Consider the following 15154-nt stretch of genomic DNA (forward strand, 5'->3'; position numbering starts at 1 on the left):
TCTGTATGCCAGGCATTATTCTAGGTGCTTCACAAATATTAATTCATTCCATTCTCATATTAATTTTGGGAAGTAGGAACTATTATCATCAACATTATACAGAGAAGGAAGCTGAGGTATAGAAAGTTTAAGTAACTTGTCCAAGGTTGAGCAGTTTGTCAACGTCATTTTACTACCGGCATGTGAAACAGGTGAGTTATATTTTTTAGAATATTAATTCTCATTAATTGAAGCCTTCCAAACAGGCGTAACTGTTCCGTTCTCTGAAACACAAGTGGAAGTGTCATAGCTGGACGGAGCAGCGTGGTATGCAGGGAGAAAGGACGCGACTGGGTATTCTTCTGAAGCTCAGGAAGCAGCTCCTGGGGAGAAAGTGTCTGTTTCCCGGAAGCGGACAAGAGTTCTGTTGAGCTGAAGAGCAGGGCAGCAGCTGGGGCGAGCGAGGCTGGAGTCATGCAGGGCAGAGCCTTAACTGCTAAGCTAGGTTTTGCTCTCGATAGGACCAGCTGCCCCGAGCGGAGGCTGGAACCAGATCTCCCCGATGTGGACTCGCGGATGGGGAGGGGATCAGGACGGGGGCGGGGCCAGGGGAGGGGCGGGGCTCGGGGAGTGAGGGAGAGACTGGATGACCTGGGGCTCGCAGGGCGAGGCCAGGGGAAGGGCGGGGCTCTCGGAGGGAAGGTGGGACTGGAGGACCTAGGGCTCGCGGGGGCGGGACAAGGGGAGGGGAGGGGATCGGGGAGGGAGGAGAGACTGTGAAGGACCTGAGGCTCGCAGGGGCGGGGCCAGGGGAGGGGCGGGGCTCTGGAAGAGAAGGCGAGACTGTGGAGGACCTGGAGCTCGAGGAGGTCAGGGGTAGGGAAGGGGCAGGGTTCAGGGTTCGGGGGTGGGTTGTTTACGGTGAGATCAAAATCAGGCAGGAGCTTCCGGGGTCCCTGCTGTGCCACCCAGACAGGCCGTGAGGGTGGGCCGGGGGGACGGGGCCGGGCCTGACCACGGCGGCAGAGTTCAGTCCCAGTTTCCGCACGCCACCTTAGGCCCGCAGCCGTGCCGGGTGCTCGCCAGCATGTCCTTCATCCCGGTGGCCGAGGATTCCGACTTCCCCATCCACAACCTGCCCTACGGCGTCTTCTCCACCAGAGGCGACGTGAGCAGTGGGGCTTCGGCTTCCGGGCGCGGGGAGGGAGTGGAGTGGAGTGCAGTGGAATGGAGTGGAATGGAGTGGAATGAGGGGCGGGATGGAGGCTTGGGTCATTTTTCTCTTAAGATCCGTTCCGTGAGAGTGCCTGTGGGCTCGAATCCCACCTCGTAACTTTCTAGTTGTGCACATTATTTGACTTTTCAGCCTCAGTGTCCTCAGGTTTGCTGAGAACTAAATGCAAAATGAAATGAATAGTGTCACTCTCCCAGACAAGCAGAGCAAGCAGGATTCTGTTACCGGAAGCTGCAGTACGCAGGCATGCTGCCTACTCCGAGGCGGTTGCGGTGTGTTTCTCTTGCCCAAGAGGCTGGTGGTTCATCTCACTGGATAGCCCCTAACCCTAGAACCCAGGAAATGATAACCCGGTATGCGTAGCAGCTCAGAGGGGGACGCGCATGTCCTGTCTTAGAGCTGTGCGATCTAAGATGGCAAGTGTCTCTCTCTGCCTGTTGCTGGAATTCTTTCAGCTCCTGGTGTGGGCTGCCTGGCATTCCCCCACTGATCAGAAGAAAGAGGGCAGGGAAACAAACTTTGACTAAGTCAGTGTAGTCTGATTGGTAGAAATAAGTGTTTGAAAACTGGAGGTTTATGAGCAAATAGATAATAAGAGGGTCCCTAGGTTGGAAAAGCAAATTCCCTTGGATTTGTTGATGATATTTTTGGCTTAGATTTTTGCTCCCAACTTTAAAGGTACACTTCTGATTCAGCTCTGTAAGCCATAGAACCCCAGAATCAGGAAATGTTTGCTAAACGAGGGGCTTGGCAGTTGGCTTCTTCCTGGAAAGTGGGGTCCCCTCCTTCCCCCATGGCTTGTCATTGGAGGCAAGTGGCTGGCCTTTTATGGGCCTGTCTGCAGTGAGTACTTTGGTCTAGAAGAGTCAACTTGTGGTTTCATATCTGGCCAGGCTGACCAGATGTTGCAAGGACACAGAAAGTGGACACTAAATCCCCTGGAGGACACAATTTGAGGCACATTAAACCTTAACCTGTGATGGCCAACAACCTTTCTGCAGACAAAGCCCTTCCTCTGCCGTCCTCAAACACTTTGCCCTCAGCAGATGTGTCCTCCCTCACCTTTCCTGGAGCACAAATCCATTAGACAGAAACATTTGTGAGAGGCAGGCACACCCCAGTAGGGTGCTCTGACTTGCTTTCTCAGGGGAATCGAATTAATGTCCCTTAGAGTGTGGCTAGGGGCTTTCAGACACCATGTCCTGCTGTTTCAACATCAGCATGTGCAGGGCAGCCACTATAGATGTCTGGGAGAGAGAGCCCCATCCCCCTGTCCTCTGATAGAGTGCTGGGGGTGGAGAGTTGGCCCTTTGGCCGTCCAGCTGAACAAGCCTCATCTGAAACTTTCTCTGCAGGCACTGGACATTCCAACGGTGATGGCTGCCTTGCCAGGCAAGACTAGTTGCCAAGGCAAAACCTCCCTTCCCCCATGTCAGCAGTCAGCCCTTCCTAATTTGAGTGGAATAACAATGAACGCAGTCATCACTTTATTCATTTTTTTATTCAGCGAATGCTTAGGAACCCTAACTGTGGTCCAGACTGCCTGGGCTGTGAGTTGGGATCAAAGACACAGGAGACGCCTTCCTTCCATTTCTGGTTGCTCATGGACTAGTAAGGCATATGGGGTGCTCTCTGTGAAGGTAGGGGTGGTGGCCTCTGAGAACGAGATTGTAGTAGTGTGGAACTGGTTTGTCGGGTGCCTTCTTAAAGTCCCTGGGGTCTGGCCCTGCCACTGCCTCCTGGCCTCTGCTCTCTCCAGCCACACTGGCTGCCTTTGAGTCTCTGAGACATGCTAAGAGCAGCTTCCTGCCTTCGGGCCTTAGCACATGTTGTTCCTTCTGCCTGGAATACTCGTCCCTCTGCTCTCTATATGCTTGGCCCCTTCTCACTCTTTGGGACTCAGCTTAAATGTCACCTCCTAAGCACTCTCTCTGAAAGAGCTCCCAGCTGCTGCCCAGCCTTTGTTGTCTCTCACCACACCCTGTGTTTCCTTTTGCTTCTGGAGAGAAGGAACCAAGTCACTGTTCCCAGGACCTCAGCAGCCTTTGTGTAGTGCTGGTACTGAGAAGATGCTTTCTAAATGTTTGTGGCATGAATAGCGTCTACCCTGTGTCTGTTCTTGTGGTGAGAGATTTACAGATATTAATCAAATTCTCACAATAAAACTACTGTGAAGTTATTGTCCCCATTCTACAGATGAGGAAACTGAGGCCCAGAGAGGCAAAGCATCATGCTCCAGATCTCACAGCCAGTAGGAGGCGGATATGGGGTTGATCCCCACATCTGTCAGCCTCCCAGTCTGTAGGATCCAGCCCTACGGGGCTTAGCGGGTGTTCTCCCCGTGTGTGGAAATGAGAGATTGTAAGAAATAAAGACACAAGACAAAGAGATAAAGAGAAAACAACTGGACCCGGGGGACCACTACCACCAAGACGCGGAGACCGGTAGTGGCCCCGAATGGCTGGGTGCACTGATATTTATTGCATACAAGACAAGAGGGGCAGGGTAAGGAGGTGAATCGTCCAAGTGATTGATAAGGTCAGGCAAGTCACGTGATCATGGGACAGTGGGCCCTTCCCTTTCAGGTAGCCACAGCCAGAGAGGGAAGGCAGCATACGTCAGCGTTTTCTTCTATTCACTTATAAGAAAGATCAAAGACTTTAAGACTTTTGCTATTTCTTCTACAGCTATCTTCTAAGAACTTCAAAGAGGAACCAGGAGTATGGGAGGAACATGAAAGTGGACAAGGAGTGTGACCATTGAAGCACAGCACCACAGGGAGGGGTTTAGGCCTCCAGATGACTGCGGGCAGGCCTGGATAATATCCGGCCTCCCACAAGAAACTGGTGGAACAGAGTGTTTCCTGACTCCGCCAAGGAAAGGAGACTCCCTTTCGTGGTCTGCTAAGTAATGGGTGCCTTCCCAGACACTGGCATTACCGCTTGACCAAGGAGTCCTCAAGCGGCCCTTATGCGGGTGTGACAGAGGGCTCACCTCTTGCCTTCTTGGTCACTTCTCACAATGTCCCTTCAGTATCTCACGCTATACCCACCGGTTATTCCTAGGTTATATTAGTAATGCAACAAAGAGTACTATTAAAAGCTAATGATTAATAATGTTTATAGTAATGATTGATAATTGTCCATGATCATCTGTATATCTAATTTGTATTATAACTGTATAGCAGTATAGCTACAGTTGTGCCTTCAGTCTCTTGCCTCGGCACCTGGGTAATCCTTCGCCCACACCAATCCCATACTTCCCCCTCTATGTCAGGCTGGGAGTTGGGTAATGCTTTCCCTTGGAAAACTTTATATCAGATATGACCAACTGTTTTAAAACAGAGGGAATGCACATTTTTCTCTTGAAGTTAGACAAATGGAGTCTCCCTCCTTGGTTTGTTTCCCTCAAGTTGCATATGGGAAACTGAGGCCCAGAGATGACCAGGGACTTGTCCAAGATGATAAGATGGTGAATGAGGGAACAGACTTGGAGCCCAGGAATCCTGGATCCGACTTGTGAGCCCCTTCTAGTTGTGTGCTGAAGAAAATAACTCCCAAAGTTAAAAGTAGAGGGTACTCACTCTCTCAGACTTTTTCTGGGTCCTCAGGTCATAGTTTGAAGCACAAGTTTGAAGCTTCTATGCTTTGTTTGCATTTGAGGCATCAGGCAGCTGCACTTGTGACCCCATTTTGGAGGTTGCTTACTGGTGGTGGCTCCTTCTTGCCTTCAGCTGGGTGTGGGGACCAGGGTCAGAGATGTGGTCCACGGGTCTGACCTGCACATTCCCTGAATGGAAAACCACTTGGATCCAGGTGGTTCAGCTCTTTGCCTACTGCAGCAGATTTTCCATTTTCAGGAGGGGAAGACTGAGGCACAGGGAGTTGGCAGCGGGGCTGATAATGGGTAGCTAAGCTCTCCGGGCAGCCTCTTCTAGGGTAGGCTCTGCTGGGACCTCAGGTGAGGATTGTGGCTCTGCTCTACCCCGGTCCCAAGAGCTGACATGCATGGAGAAATGGCCATCTTTTCTCAGCCCACCCCAGTGAGCAGCTGATGGAGATAAGGCCAGCCAATAATCCCACCACTAAGCTCTCTGGCACTGAAATGGCCAAGCTGGTGGTTCAGGAGAGCTGGAAGCCTGACTCAGGACAGAGCACCAGGAAGTTGAGTCTGCAAACATGCCCTCTGGTTCTTGTTGACGAGCAAAGCTCAGGGTTGTGGGGACAAAGACCAGGCCTTAACAAATATTTAAGACATCTTTGCTGATGCTGGGATTTTGTGGTGCAGAAAGGAACTTCCCTTGCATGTTCTGAGCAGTCTGGCTTCCTGCAGCTCCCTTATAACCTGAGCTCTCCTCCATTTGAGCCACAACAGAGCTCATTAATCCAAGCCACCTGGCCCTCAGCACTGTGCATCGGGCACTCACTGCTCCACTGCACAACTGAATTACCCTGAGCCAAGGCCTAGGTTAAACCTGGAAAATAATCCAACATCCTGGAAAGGTGGTGAGCTCCTCGTCACTGGAGGCGTTTATGTAATGCCTAGGGAACTTTGCAGGGGACTTTGGTCATGTTAAGTGGCTAGGACCAGGCTGACTGCTCTTCCCCTAGTCCAAGGGATATTTGATTTATTTCCCATTCAGGGAACACAGATTCTTTTCCGTTTAGTCCTGGAAGCAGAGATGGCACAAGGGAGCTGGGGCAGGATGCTGAGAAGGTGGTTCTTCAGTCTGCTCTGTACACAGGGCCACCTAAAGGGGGAACCATGGCCTCTTCAATAGGCAGGCTTTCTGAGGAAATGAGCCAAGCCCAGCCAGGGACTTTTTCTGGTGCTGACCATGTCATCTTCCTCCTAGCCAAGACTGAGGATAGGCGTGGCCATTGGTGACCAGATCCTGGACCTCAGCGTCATCAAGCACCTGTTTACTGGGCCTGTCCTCTCCAAACACCAGGATGTCTTCAATCAGGTAGGACATTGTGAAACGGCTTGTTCCTGACCTCAGTGGCACTGCAGATGCCAAAAAGAGAATGCTCCTTGCGTTCCATTATCGATAAAGGTAATGCCATCGGAGGTCTCAGAAGTTATACTTGGATAAGGTTGGGGTTGTTTTGAGACAGACAAGCTGGTAGGAGGTGGCCTTGGGATAATTCAGGGTGGCTTCTCACCTCAGGGTGAGTTCCTAGGTGAAAAAAGTCTCAATGTCTGCAGTCCTGGGTTGTTTCCAGTTGTCTCTGAGGTGAAGCTCTTCAGGAACTCTGGTTACTTTCCTTGTCAAGCTGTTTGAGCCTCTGCCTGTCCAAGGGCTGTGTGGGCCCCCAAGGGAGGGAGCTACGAGCCCTGCCCTCCAGTTCTGTGGAAGCAGCCATGGAGGAGTCAGCCTGAAGTACGTGTTCACATGGGATGGACATGAATTTGCTTCCCTGTAAATGGTCAGCTACTTTGATATAGCATCTTGTCATTGCATGGGTCAGGAAGGAGGGTGGGATTTATGGATACCTCTTGTGTGCCAGGAGCTTCGCACACATCCTCTCCTTCAATCCTCCTGACCACCCTCTGGCATAGGAATTGGAATTCCTATGGGGGCCTGAGCATCTAGATGGGGACCTGAAATTCTGGAATGAGACACTGTTTTCCCAAGCTCTACAGCTAAAAGTATCAGAGCTGGAGCTGGAACTCTGACTCTTAGAACCTACAAGGGCTTTTTCTGCTATGCCTCACTGGCTACAAAACCTCTTCTTTTTTTAAATTAGAAAAGCTCTTGACCGGGCATGGTGGCTCACACCTGTAACCCCAGCACTTTGTGAGGCTGAGGTGGGTGGATCATTTGAGATCAGGAGTTCGAGACCAGCCTGGCCAACATAGTGAAACCCTCTCTCTACTAGAAATACAAAAATTAGCTGGGCGTGGTGGTGCACGCCTATGATCCCAGCTACTCGGGAGGCTGAGGCAGGAGAATTGCTTGAACCTGGGAAGCAGAGGTTGCAGTGAGCCGAGATCACATCAGTGCACTCCAGCCTGGGTGACAGAGTGGAAATGTTTTTTTTAAATAGAGATGAAGTCTCACTATATTGCCCAGGCTGATCTTGAACTCCTGGGCTCAAGTGATCCTCCAACTCGGCCTCCCAATGTGCTGGGATTATAGGCATGAGCCATCACACCCAGCCCAAAACCTCTTCTTAACTGATGTGAAAGGAATTAGTTTAGGCTGTGATCACTCTGCAGATTGGAGTGTGCCTCTACTGGAAGAACATGGCCACCTTCAACTGTGGGCTGGGCCAAGTTTAGCACAGTCGCTGTGCCAGGTAGCAGCTCCTGGGCTTGTGTGCAGGTGCAGGAGGGCATGAGGCAACGTCAAGAGAGGATATGCTTTTCTCCAGCTTGATGAATAGATGACAAAACTAAGAGCAGAGGTCCTGAGAGTTTGAGTGAATGGGAGATAAGTGGCAGAGGGAGGCAAGCTGGCTGGCCTCCCATTGGCAGGAGGGATACTCCCTGGGTTTTCCTGTGCGTAATCTTTCTCCGTGTTTTGGTCTTAGCCTGTGCTCAACAGCTTCATGGGCCTGGGTCAGGCTGCCTGGAAGGAGGCGAGAGTGTTCTTGCAGAACTTGCTGTCTGTGAGCCAAGCCAGACTCAGAGATGACACTGAACTTCGGAAGCGGTGAGAAGCACGTGGTCATGGAGGTGATGAGGAGACGCAGCAGGGGAGATGAGGGCTGTGTGGTGGTCAGTGCCATTCTGAGTCACGGCTCGGCAGCCTTAGTGTGGTCAAGTGAGACCTGCCCCCATACAGCCCCTGCCTGAGCTGCATATTGATGGGAGGGCTTTGGGAGGACTGAGATTGCCTTGGTGCCTGGACTGGAGCTGCCCGAGCTAGGCCAGGCCAGGCCCATTGGCCCTCTCTCTTACTCAGCCGGTCCTCATTAGCATCATCTGTGCCCTCGTCTGGTTCCTAGAGTAGGAAAGAGTTTCCACTTGTCTAGTCCCATTTCCTAGGGTAGAATATAGAGACGGCTTCAGTGGGTGGATGTCCCCTCAGCTGTGAAAGGTTCAGCATAGCTCTGGCCCCAGGCCAGCCAGGAGGTGCCCACTGGAGACTGTGGATAATCTTGGGGATGGTCTGGACTGAGCCTGTGGGTGGGACCGCGCTTTGCTGCCTGCTTGACTTTGAAGCCCCTGGTTCTGTGTTTCAGTGCATTCATCTCCCAGGCTTCTGCCATGATGCACCTTCCAGCCACCATAGGTGAGTGCAGTCTCTTCACCAAGGCAAGAACGGAGCAGCTTCATGGGCCGAGAGGGCTGGCCAGGTGCTTTGATTCTGCATCTGGGTGGAGGGTCCCTGCTGGGGGCGGGGAGATAGAGGGGCTCTGGGGCTGTTACCCCCTCCTCATCACTGACCTTTCGCAGCACCCAAGCCCGGCATTCACTCAGGCTATATCTTGGCTCAGGTAGTGAGTTGCAGGCTGGTCAAGTTCATGACTAGCTACATGGCTCCCCGCACAGCAAATTGCTCTCCTTCCCCAGAAGGCTGTGGGACAAGTTCTCTGAGCTCAGTCTGTGAGCAGTTTTGAGGAAAGACGCCAGAGGGTTATGAAGGGCCCCAGTTTGAGCACGTGGCAGGATGTCTGCTTGGAGCGTCATTCAGGAAGTTGGAGCTGTTGAAACTCTCAACCTGAAGCAGAGAGGGGCTGGTTCAGCCTGCGGCCCAAAGCGCAGCCCTCTTCCTTGTGCACAGGCCTCCTCAGCTGGGTTACCCGGGCACCTGTAAGCTGAGGAGCCGGTTGACCCTGCCCTGGGGTACACTGCCTCTCTGGAACAGCTCTTGCTGTCCGGGGAGAGTCCTTTGCTGCTGGGCTGCTTGGGCTAAGCTGACTGGAGGATGGGACTGGGGACAGGGGCTGAGTCACCTGCCTCCTCCCAGCCCCTCTCACTCCCTACCCTCACGCACTCATGGGACTCTGCTATTTTTTGGCAAACCAGCTGTTGTGCAAACCATATGTCTTTCAGGGATTCCTCATCATGTTTGGTTGACTGATGGTGCTCTTTCTTGTTATTATTATTATTTTTTGTTATGGATTTATTCTTTTGAAAAATCTCTCAGCTATTACTTCTGTGCATTGGGACCGAAGATGGGAAGCAGCAGCTAAGGCTCCACCTGCCCCGCGGACTTTTCTTCCTCTCCTCACCCTTCACCATGACTGTTGCTAGTCTAGGCTGTTGATATTGATGAATACCCAGCTTTTTTTTTTTTTCTTTGAGGAGACGAGGAGACATTTAGGGAGATAAAACAGGCAGACTGTCCCAACTGGTTTTTCTTTCAGATTTTTAATTCTCCGAATGGTAGATATGCCTACAGCTTGCTGGCCAGCCCGTTCAGTTCATCATAATCAATAGGCACTGATATGCATCTGCAGCGTGCACACCCTTGTCCTTGGCACTTGGGCAGAGTCCAAGAAAATGAGGACTGGGCTGGGGCTGTCCTGGAATGTCCACAGTCCAGCAAAGATGTGCACACACATAACCGGAGCACCAGTGGGAAGCGAAGCCTGCCCCAGAAGGATTCAGGGGAGGGGATTTGGAGGGGCAAGAGATCCTGCTAGAGATAGCAGGGAAGGCTTCAGGGAGGAGGGGGCCTCAAAGAGTTGCCAGGATTTGAACACACAGGACAAAGGAGAAGTCAGTCAGTATATGCGTGGTGAGGGAGCCTGTGGGAACTCGGGAATGGCAGTTGTGTGTGGTAAAAGTGGGGAGCCTGAGAAGGGGGGTGGTATCAGCCACTTGGTATTCACATTCCACTGTCAGTTTCAGAAAGTCTGGACTCCTAATTTCTTCTTTGCTTCTCAGCTGAGGGCTCTCAGAACAAATCTTCAATGAGGATATTTTGCATTGCATTTGGTGCTGTCACCGCTGGCTGCAGGCTGAGCTCTGGATGTGTAAACAGTATTGTGTGCACACTCATGGCTCCAGTGCTTAGAACAGTGCATTCTCTTTCCTGAGGCATCTGGGTTGCTGATGGGATCTCGGGTCTCTCCTCTGCAGGAGACTACACAGACTTCTATTCCTCTCGGCAGCATGCTACCAATGTCGGAATCATGTTCAGGGACAAGGAGAATGCATTGATGCCAAATTGGTATGTTCTGGGCCAAATGTTTGCATAAGTTCAAAGTCTTTCTTTTCATTTCCAGCAGCATGTTTGTCTCAGGGGCTGCCAAGTTCTTCTTAAAGTAAACTGGGGAGGAAAAGCAGTTATGATGTTGTAACCTCTGGAAGCAGTGGTCTCAGCTTCTGGTCTCCTGCTCAGCTTGGCTCAGGACTTGCTGTGGGATCGGAGGGCAAGTCTCTTAAGCTCCTTTGGACAGCAGGGGTTGGAATTAGATTCCCTGAATCACTACGCTCCTTCTGGAGTCTTTCATTTATAAGCTGTGTATTATCGTACTATGGGCAAGTCTTAGACTCTAGCATGCTCCATACTTACATTTTCTGATGAATGAGAATCCTCAAATGTGCCCAGTGCTGTATATTCCTCAACATGTGATCTGTTTCATTCATTTGTTTGAACCTCATAGTAGTTCTGTGATGTCACAAGGCCATGATTGTAAGCCCCATTTTACAGATGGGAAAATGGGCTCAGAGAAGGATCAACTTGCCTGAGCACAACAGGGCCACAGCCTGTCTCCCAGCCCCCAGATCAGGCCATTGACCAAGCTGAGGATGCAGAGCTGGGATCCTTGCCCTTTGTTCTGTGTTGTCTGCTGGTTGAGATGATTCCTTGGAACTGAAGAGGGCTTGGACACAGTGACAGGCATACACCCCAGGCTCCGGTGCCATCAGTCACACACAGGAGCTGGGTTAGGGACGGGGCTTTACTCTCTCTTGAGTGAGTGTCTCCAGTAGGCTATGCCATGAGAGGAGGGTCTGTTAGAACCAAGATGAAGAAGAAAGAAAGGGAGAGAGAGCAGTTCCAAGCCAGACATGTTGAGCAACAAGGCCAAGGTTGCAGAACAAGGCATGGGTGAATCTGAGACCAGAACCCATACTCCGGGTTCCAGGCTCCCATGTGAGATGGGCAAATATTTGAGACTCTTGCATTTTACAGACTCCAGGCTGTATTTGTCCCCAGCCAGCTTCAACTTGTCTATCTGAGTGTCCTTGGCAGTGATGAGCCAGTGGACTGCCCAGCCCCAGAAGAGCTGGCTATCACCTATGTGCCAGGATCCCAGTGGCCAAAGGGCACGGGTACCAGGAAGTGAGAGGAGAGCCGGGACCTGGGAAATGAGTGTTGACTATGTCTGAAACCAAGTGTGGGGGCCACAGCCATCCTTGCCCCATGTTCTTCTGCAGAATAAGAGCAAACAGGCCTTCTCTAGCCATGTTTGATGCAAGATGACCCATGGCTGTGACTTTTTAACTTTCTGTACGTAGTCTTCATTATAAATGTAACGTATATTTACTGGAATTAACTCAAACACTACAGAAAATATGTAAAGTGAAACATTTACAATTTAAAATATGTCTTCTCTTTGACCTGCAATGCTCACTTTCATGCATCTATCCTACAGAAATAAAAGCACCAGTGGGTTGTATCCAAAAGCAAGGATGTTAATTAGCAGAGTTTCTAGTGGCCCAGAGCTGGAAGTAATCTGAATGCTTATCGGTGGAGGAATGGTTGAAAAGTTGGTCTATTCACAATATGAAATGTTTTGTAGCTAGTGAAAGATTTAGATCAAGAGAGATGTTCATTGATCTATGTTAAGTGAAATAGGTAAACTATAGGCAATTAGGTAAAGTGTGTTTCTCTTTTATAAAAAAAGCACAAAAAATATATATGTACATACACACTGTATTAGTTTTCTGTTGCTGCTGTAACAAATCACCACAAACTTGGTGGCTTAAAACATAAATATATTCTCTTCTAGTTCTGGAGGCCAGAAGTCGAAAATCAGTCTCACTGGCTAAAGCCAAGGTGTCAGCAGGGCTTGTTCCTTCTGGAGGCTCTAGGAGAGAACCCATTTCCTTGACTGTTCGGCTTTAGAGGTTGCCTGTATCCCTTGCCTTTTGACCCCTTCCTCACATCACTCCAACCACTCGCTTCCACTGTTACATTTCCTACTTCCTCCTTTGACCTTGCCTCTGTCTATAAGGACCCTTGTGATTACATTTCGGGCTCACTCAAATAACCAGGGACAGTATCCCTATCTCAAGATCCCTAACTTAATCACATCTGCAAAACCCTTTTTGCCATGTAATAATATCCACAGGCTGCAGGGATTAGGATCTGGATATCTTTTGGAGGGCTGTTTTTCAGCTTAACACACACACACGCATGTGCACGTGCACACACACACACTTATGCATACATTATTTCCATAGGCTGGTATGAGCATAGAGAAAGGCAAAAAATATCAGACTGCAGATTAACATTGCTTTCCTCAGGGGAGTGGCTGGATGGGGAGAGATTACTAACTCCTTTTTTTCATCTGAATTGTTTGCATTATTACATGCCATGTAATTGCATGCAATTGAATTTTATAATTTAATCCAATAAAGGAACCAAAGTGGGTAAAAAAGGGAGCTCTTCCTCAGCCACTCACCAGGGGCAACTACTTTGAACAAGTTGGATGTGCTGCCTCCTGTACTTTGCTCCAGGTTACACATGCATGACCACACATATGCATGCATACATATGCATTTTATTTCTTTCGTTAACAAAACGAGGCCATGCTGAAATTTGCTTTTTTTCACTTCATCATTGACATATCTCCATTTAAATAAGTTTAAATCTACCTCAGTCTTTTACAAAATAAGTTTTTTGGAGTAGGTAATACAAGATAATTACACAGTAAAATATCATTTTTATAAAAAGATACAAAAATATGGTCCAGTAGGGCTGGGCGCAGTGGCTCACATCTGTAATCCCAGCACTTTGGGAGGCCGAGGTGGGTGGATCAGAAGGTCAGGAGTTTGAGACCAGCCTGGCCAGTATGGTGAAACCCTGTCTCTACTAAAAATACAAAAATTAGCAGCTGGGCGTAGTGGCTCACGTCTGTAATCCCAGCACTTTGGGAGGCCGAGATGGGTGGATCACCTGAGGTCAGGAGTTCGAGACCAGCCTGACCAACATGGTGAAACCCCATCTCTACAAAAGTACAAAAATTAGCTGGGCATGATGGCGGGTGCCTGTAATCCCAGCTAATTGGGAGACTGAGGCAGAAGAATCACTTGAACCTGGGAGGCGGAGGTTGCAGTGAGCTGAGATCATGCCATTGCACTCCAGCCTGGGCAAGAGAACGAGATTCTGTCTCAAAAAAAAAAAAAAAAAATTAGCCAGCTGTGGTGGCAGGCGCCAGTAGTCGCAGCTAGTTGGGAGGCTGAGGCAGGAGAATCATTTGAACCCAGGAGGTGGAGGTTGCAGTGAGCCAAGATCACGCCACTGCACTCCAGCCTGGGTGACAGAGCGAGACTCTGTCTCAAACCTCACCCCCCGGTCCCCAAAAAAACAGTGCAGTAATAAAAGTGTCTAGAAATATAGGGAAATGAGGACCATGCTGGTTTCCTCTAGGGTGAGGGGCAGGAAGGGAGGGAAGAAGAGTGAGACCAGGGAGAGGTCCCAAGGATGCATTGGACTGGATTAGTGAAGTGGTATTTCTTTAGCTCCTTGGTAGTGCATGGTGACTTTTGTTATTACATGTATTTGTATATCATAAATATTGCAAAATAATTTATCAAACATTTAAACAATTAAAAGCAATAAAAAGAGTCAATATATATGAATGGTTGAGAATTCAAAAAGTACTTAAGGGTAAACAATGGGAAAAAACAGAACTCAAGCACCTATGGGCCACCATCCAGTTCCCTTCTCCAGAGGCAAAACTGTTCATCAGTGTCATATATATATTTTCTTTTTTTTTTTTTTTTGAGACGAAGTCTCGCTCTGTCACCCAGACTGGAGTGCAGTGGTGTGATCTCAGCTCACCGCAAGCTCCGCCTCCCAGGTTCATGCCATTCTCCTGCCTCAGCCTCCCGAGTAGCTGGGACTACAGGCACCCGCCACCTCGCCCGGCTAATTTTTTGTATTTTTAGTAGAGGCAGGGTTTCACCATGTTAGCCAGGATGGTCTCGATCTCCTGACCTCGTGATCCACCCGCCTCGGCCTCCCGAAGTGCTGGGATTACAGGTGTGAACCACCGCGCCTGGCCTTCTTTCTCTTTCTTTCTTTCTTTCTTTTTTTTTTTTGAGACAGGGTCTTACTTGGTCACCCAGGCTGGAGTGCAGTGGCATGACCTTGGCTCACTGCAGCCTTGACCTCCCAGGTTGAAGCCATCCTCCTGCCTCAGCCCCCTAAGTAGCTGGGACTAAAGGTGCATGCCACCATGCCTGGCTAATTTTTTTATTTTTTGTAGAGATGAGTTTTCGCCATGTTGACCAGGCTGGTCTCAAAATCCCGGACTCAAGCGATCAGCCTGCCTTGGTCCCCCAAAGTGCTGGGGTTATAGGCGTCAGTCACCGTGCCTGGCCTTCTTATATATTTTTTCACAGATGTTTTTGCATACTCTGCCAGTTTATCTATACAGTCACTTCTCTATTATTTGTTTAAAAGGTGTTTTATAAGTGATAGAAATTAACCCTTTGTTGCAATGCATTGCAAATATTTTCTCCCGGTATGTTCTTTTTTCTTTGTTTGCCAGTCTTTCTAGATACAGAGTTTTGCATTTTTATAAAGTCAAGCATGCCAATCATTTTCCTTATGGCATTTACTTTTGTGTAATGTTTAGAAAGGCTTTCTCCACCCCAAGAATTTGGAAATTTTGTGTGTGTGTGTGTGTTTTTGTTGTTGTTGTTTTTTCTAGTGTCCGTAATAGCCTTTCTTTGTACATTTAGATCTTGAATCCATCTGGATTTCCTTTTATGTGTGAGGTGTGGTGTGGGTCTGTATCCATTTCCTGG

The 15154-nt window shown here is 49.4% G+C and overlaps 1 protein-coding gene across 8 annotated transcripts in view; it reads left to right on the forward strand.

Moving 5' to 3' along the window:
• Positions 1 to 585: 585 nt before the first annotated feature.
• The window catches only part of FAH (fumarylacetoacetate hydrolase), a 35855-nt gene continuing 21286 nt past the window's right edge, over positions 586 to 15154 (forward strand). For 2 of the 8 annotated variants that reach the window (XM_077938411.1, XM_015142844.3), the window contains exons 1-6: positions 801 to 855; positions 1038 to 1147; positions 6069 to 6179; positions 7750 to 7871; positions 8404 to 8453; positions 10250 to 10340. In XM_077938411.1, the coding sequence (XP_077794537.1) occupies positions 1067 to 1147; positions 6069 to 6179; positions 7750 to 7871; positions 8404 to 8453; positions 10250 to 10340 (455 nt within the window). In that variant the 5' untranslated portion in view covers positions 801 to 855; positions 1038 to 1066. 8 annotated transcript variants of the gene reach the window in all.

This window comes from Macaca mulatta, chromosome 7 (assembly GCF_049350105.2).
Source record: "Macaca mulatta isolate MMU2019108-1 chromosome 7, T2T-MMU8v2.0, whole genome shotgun sequence".
NCBI lineage: Eukaryota > Metazoa > Chordata > Mammalia > Primates > Cercopithecidae > Macaca > Macaca mulatta.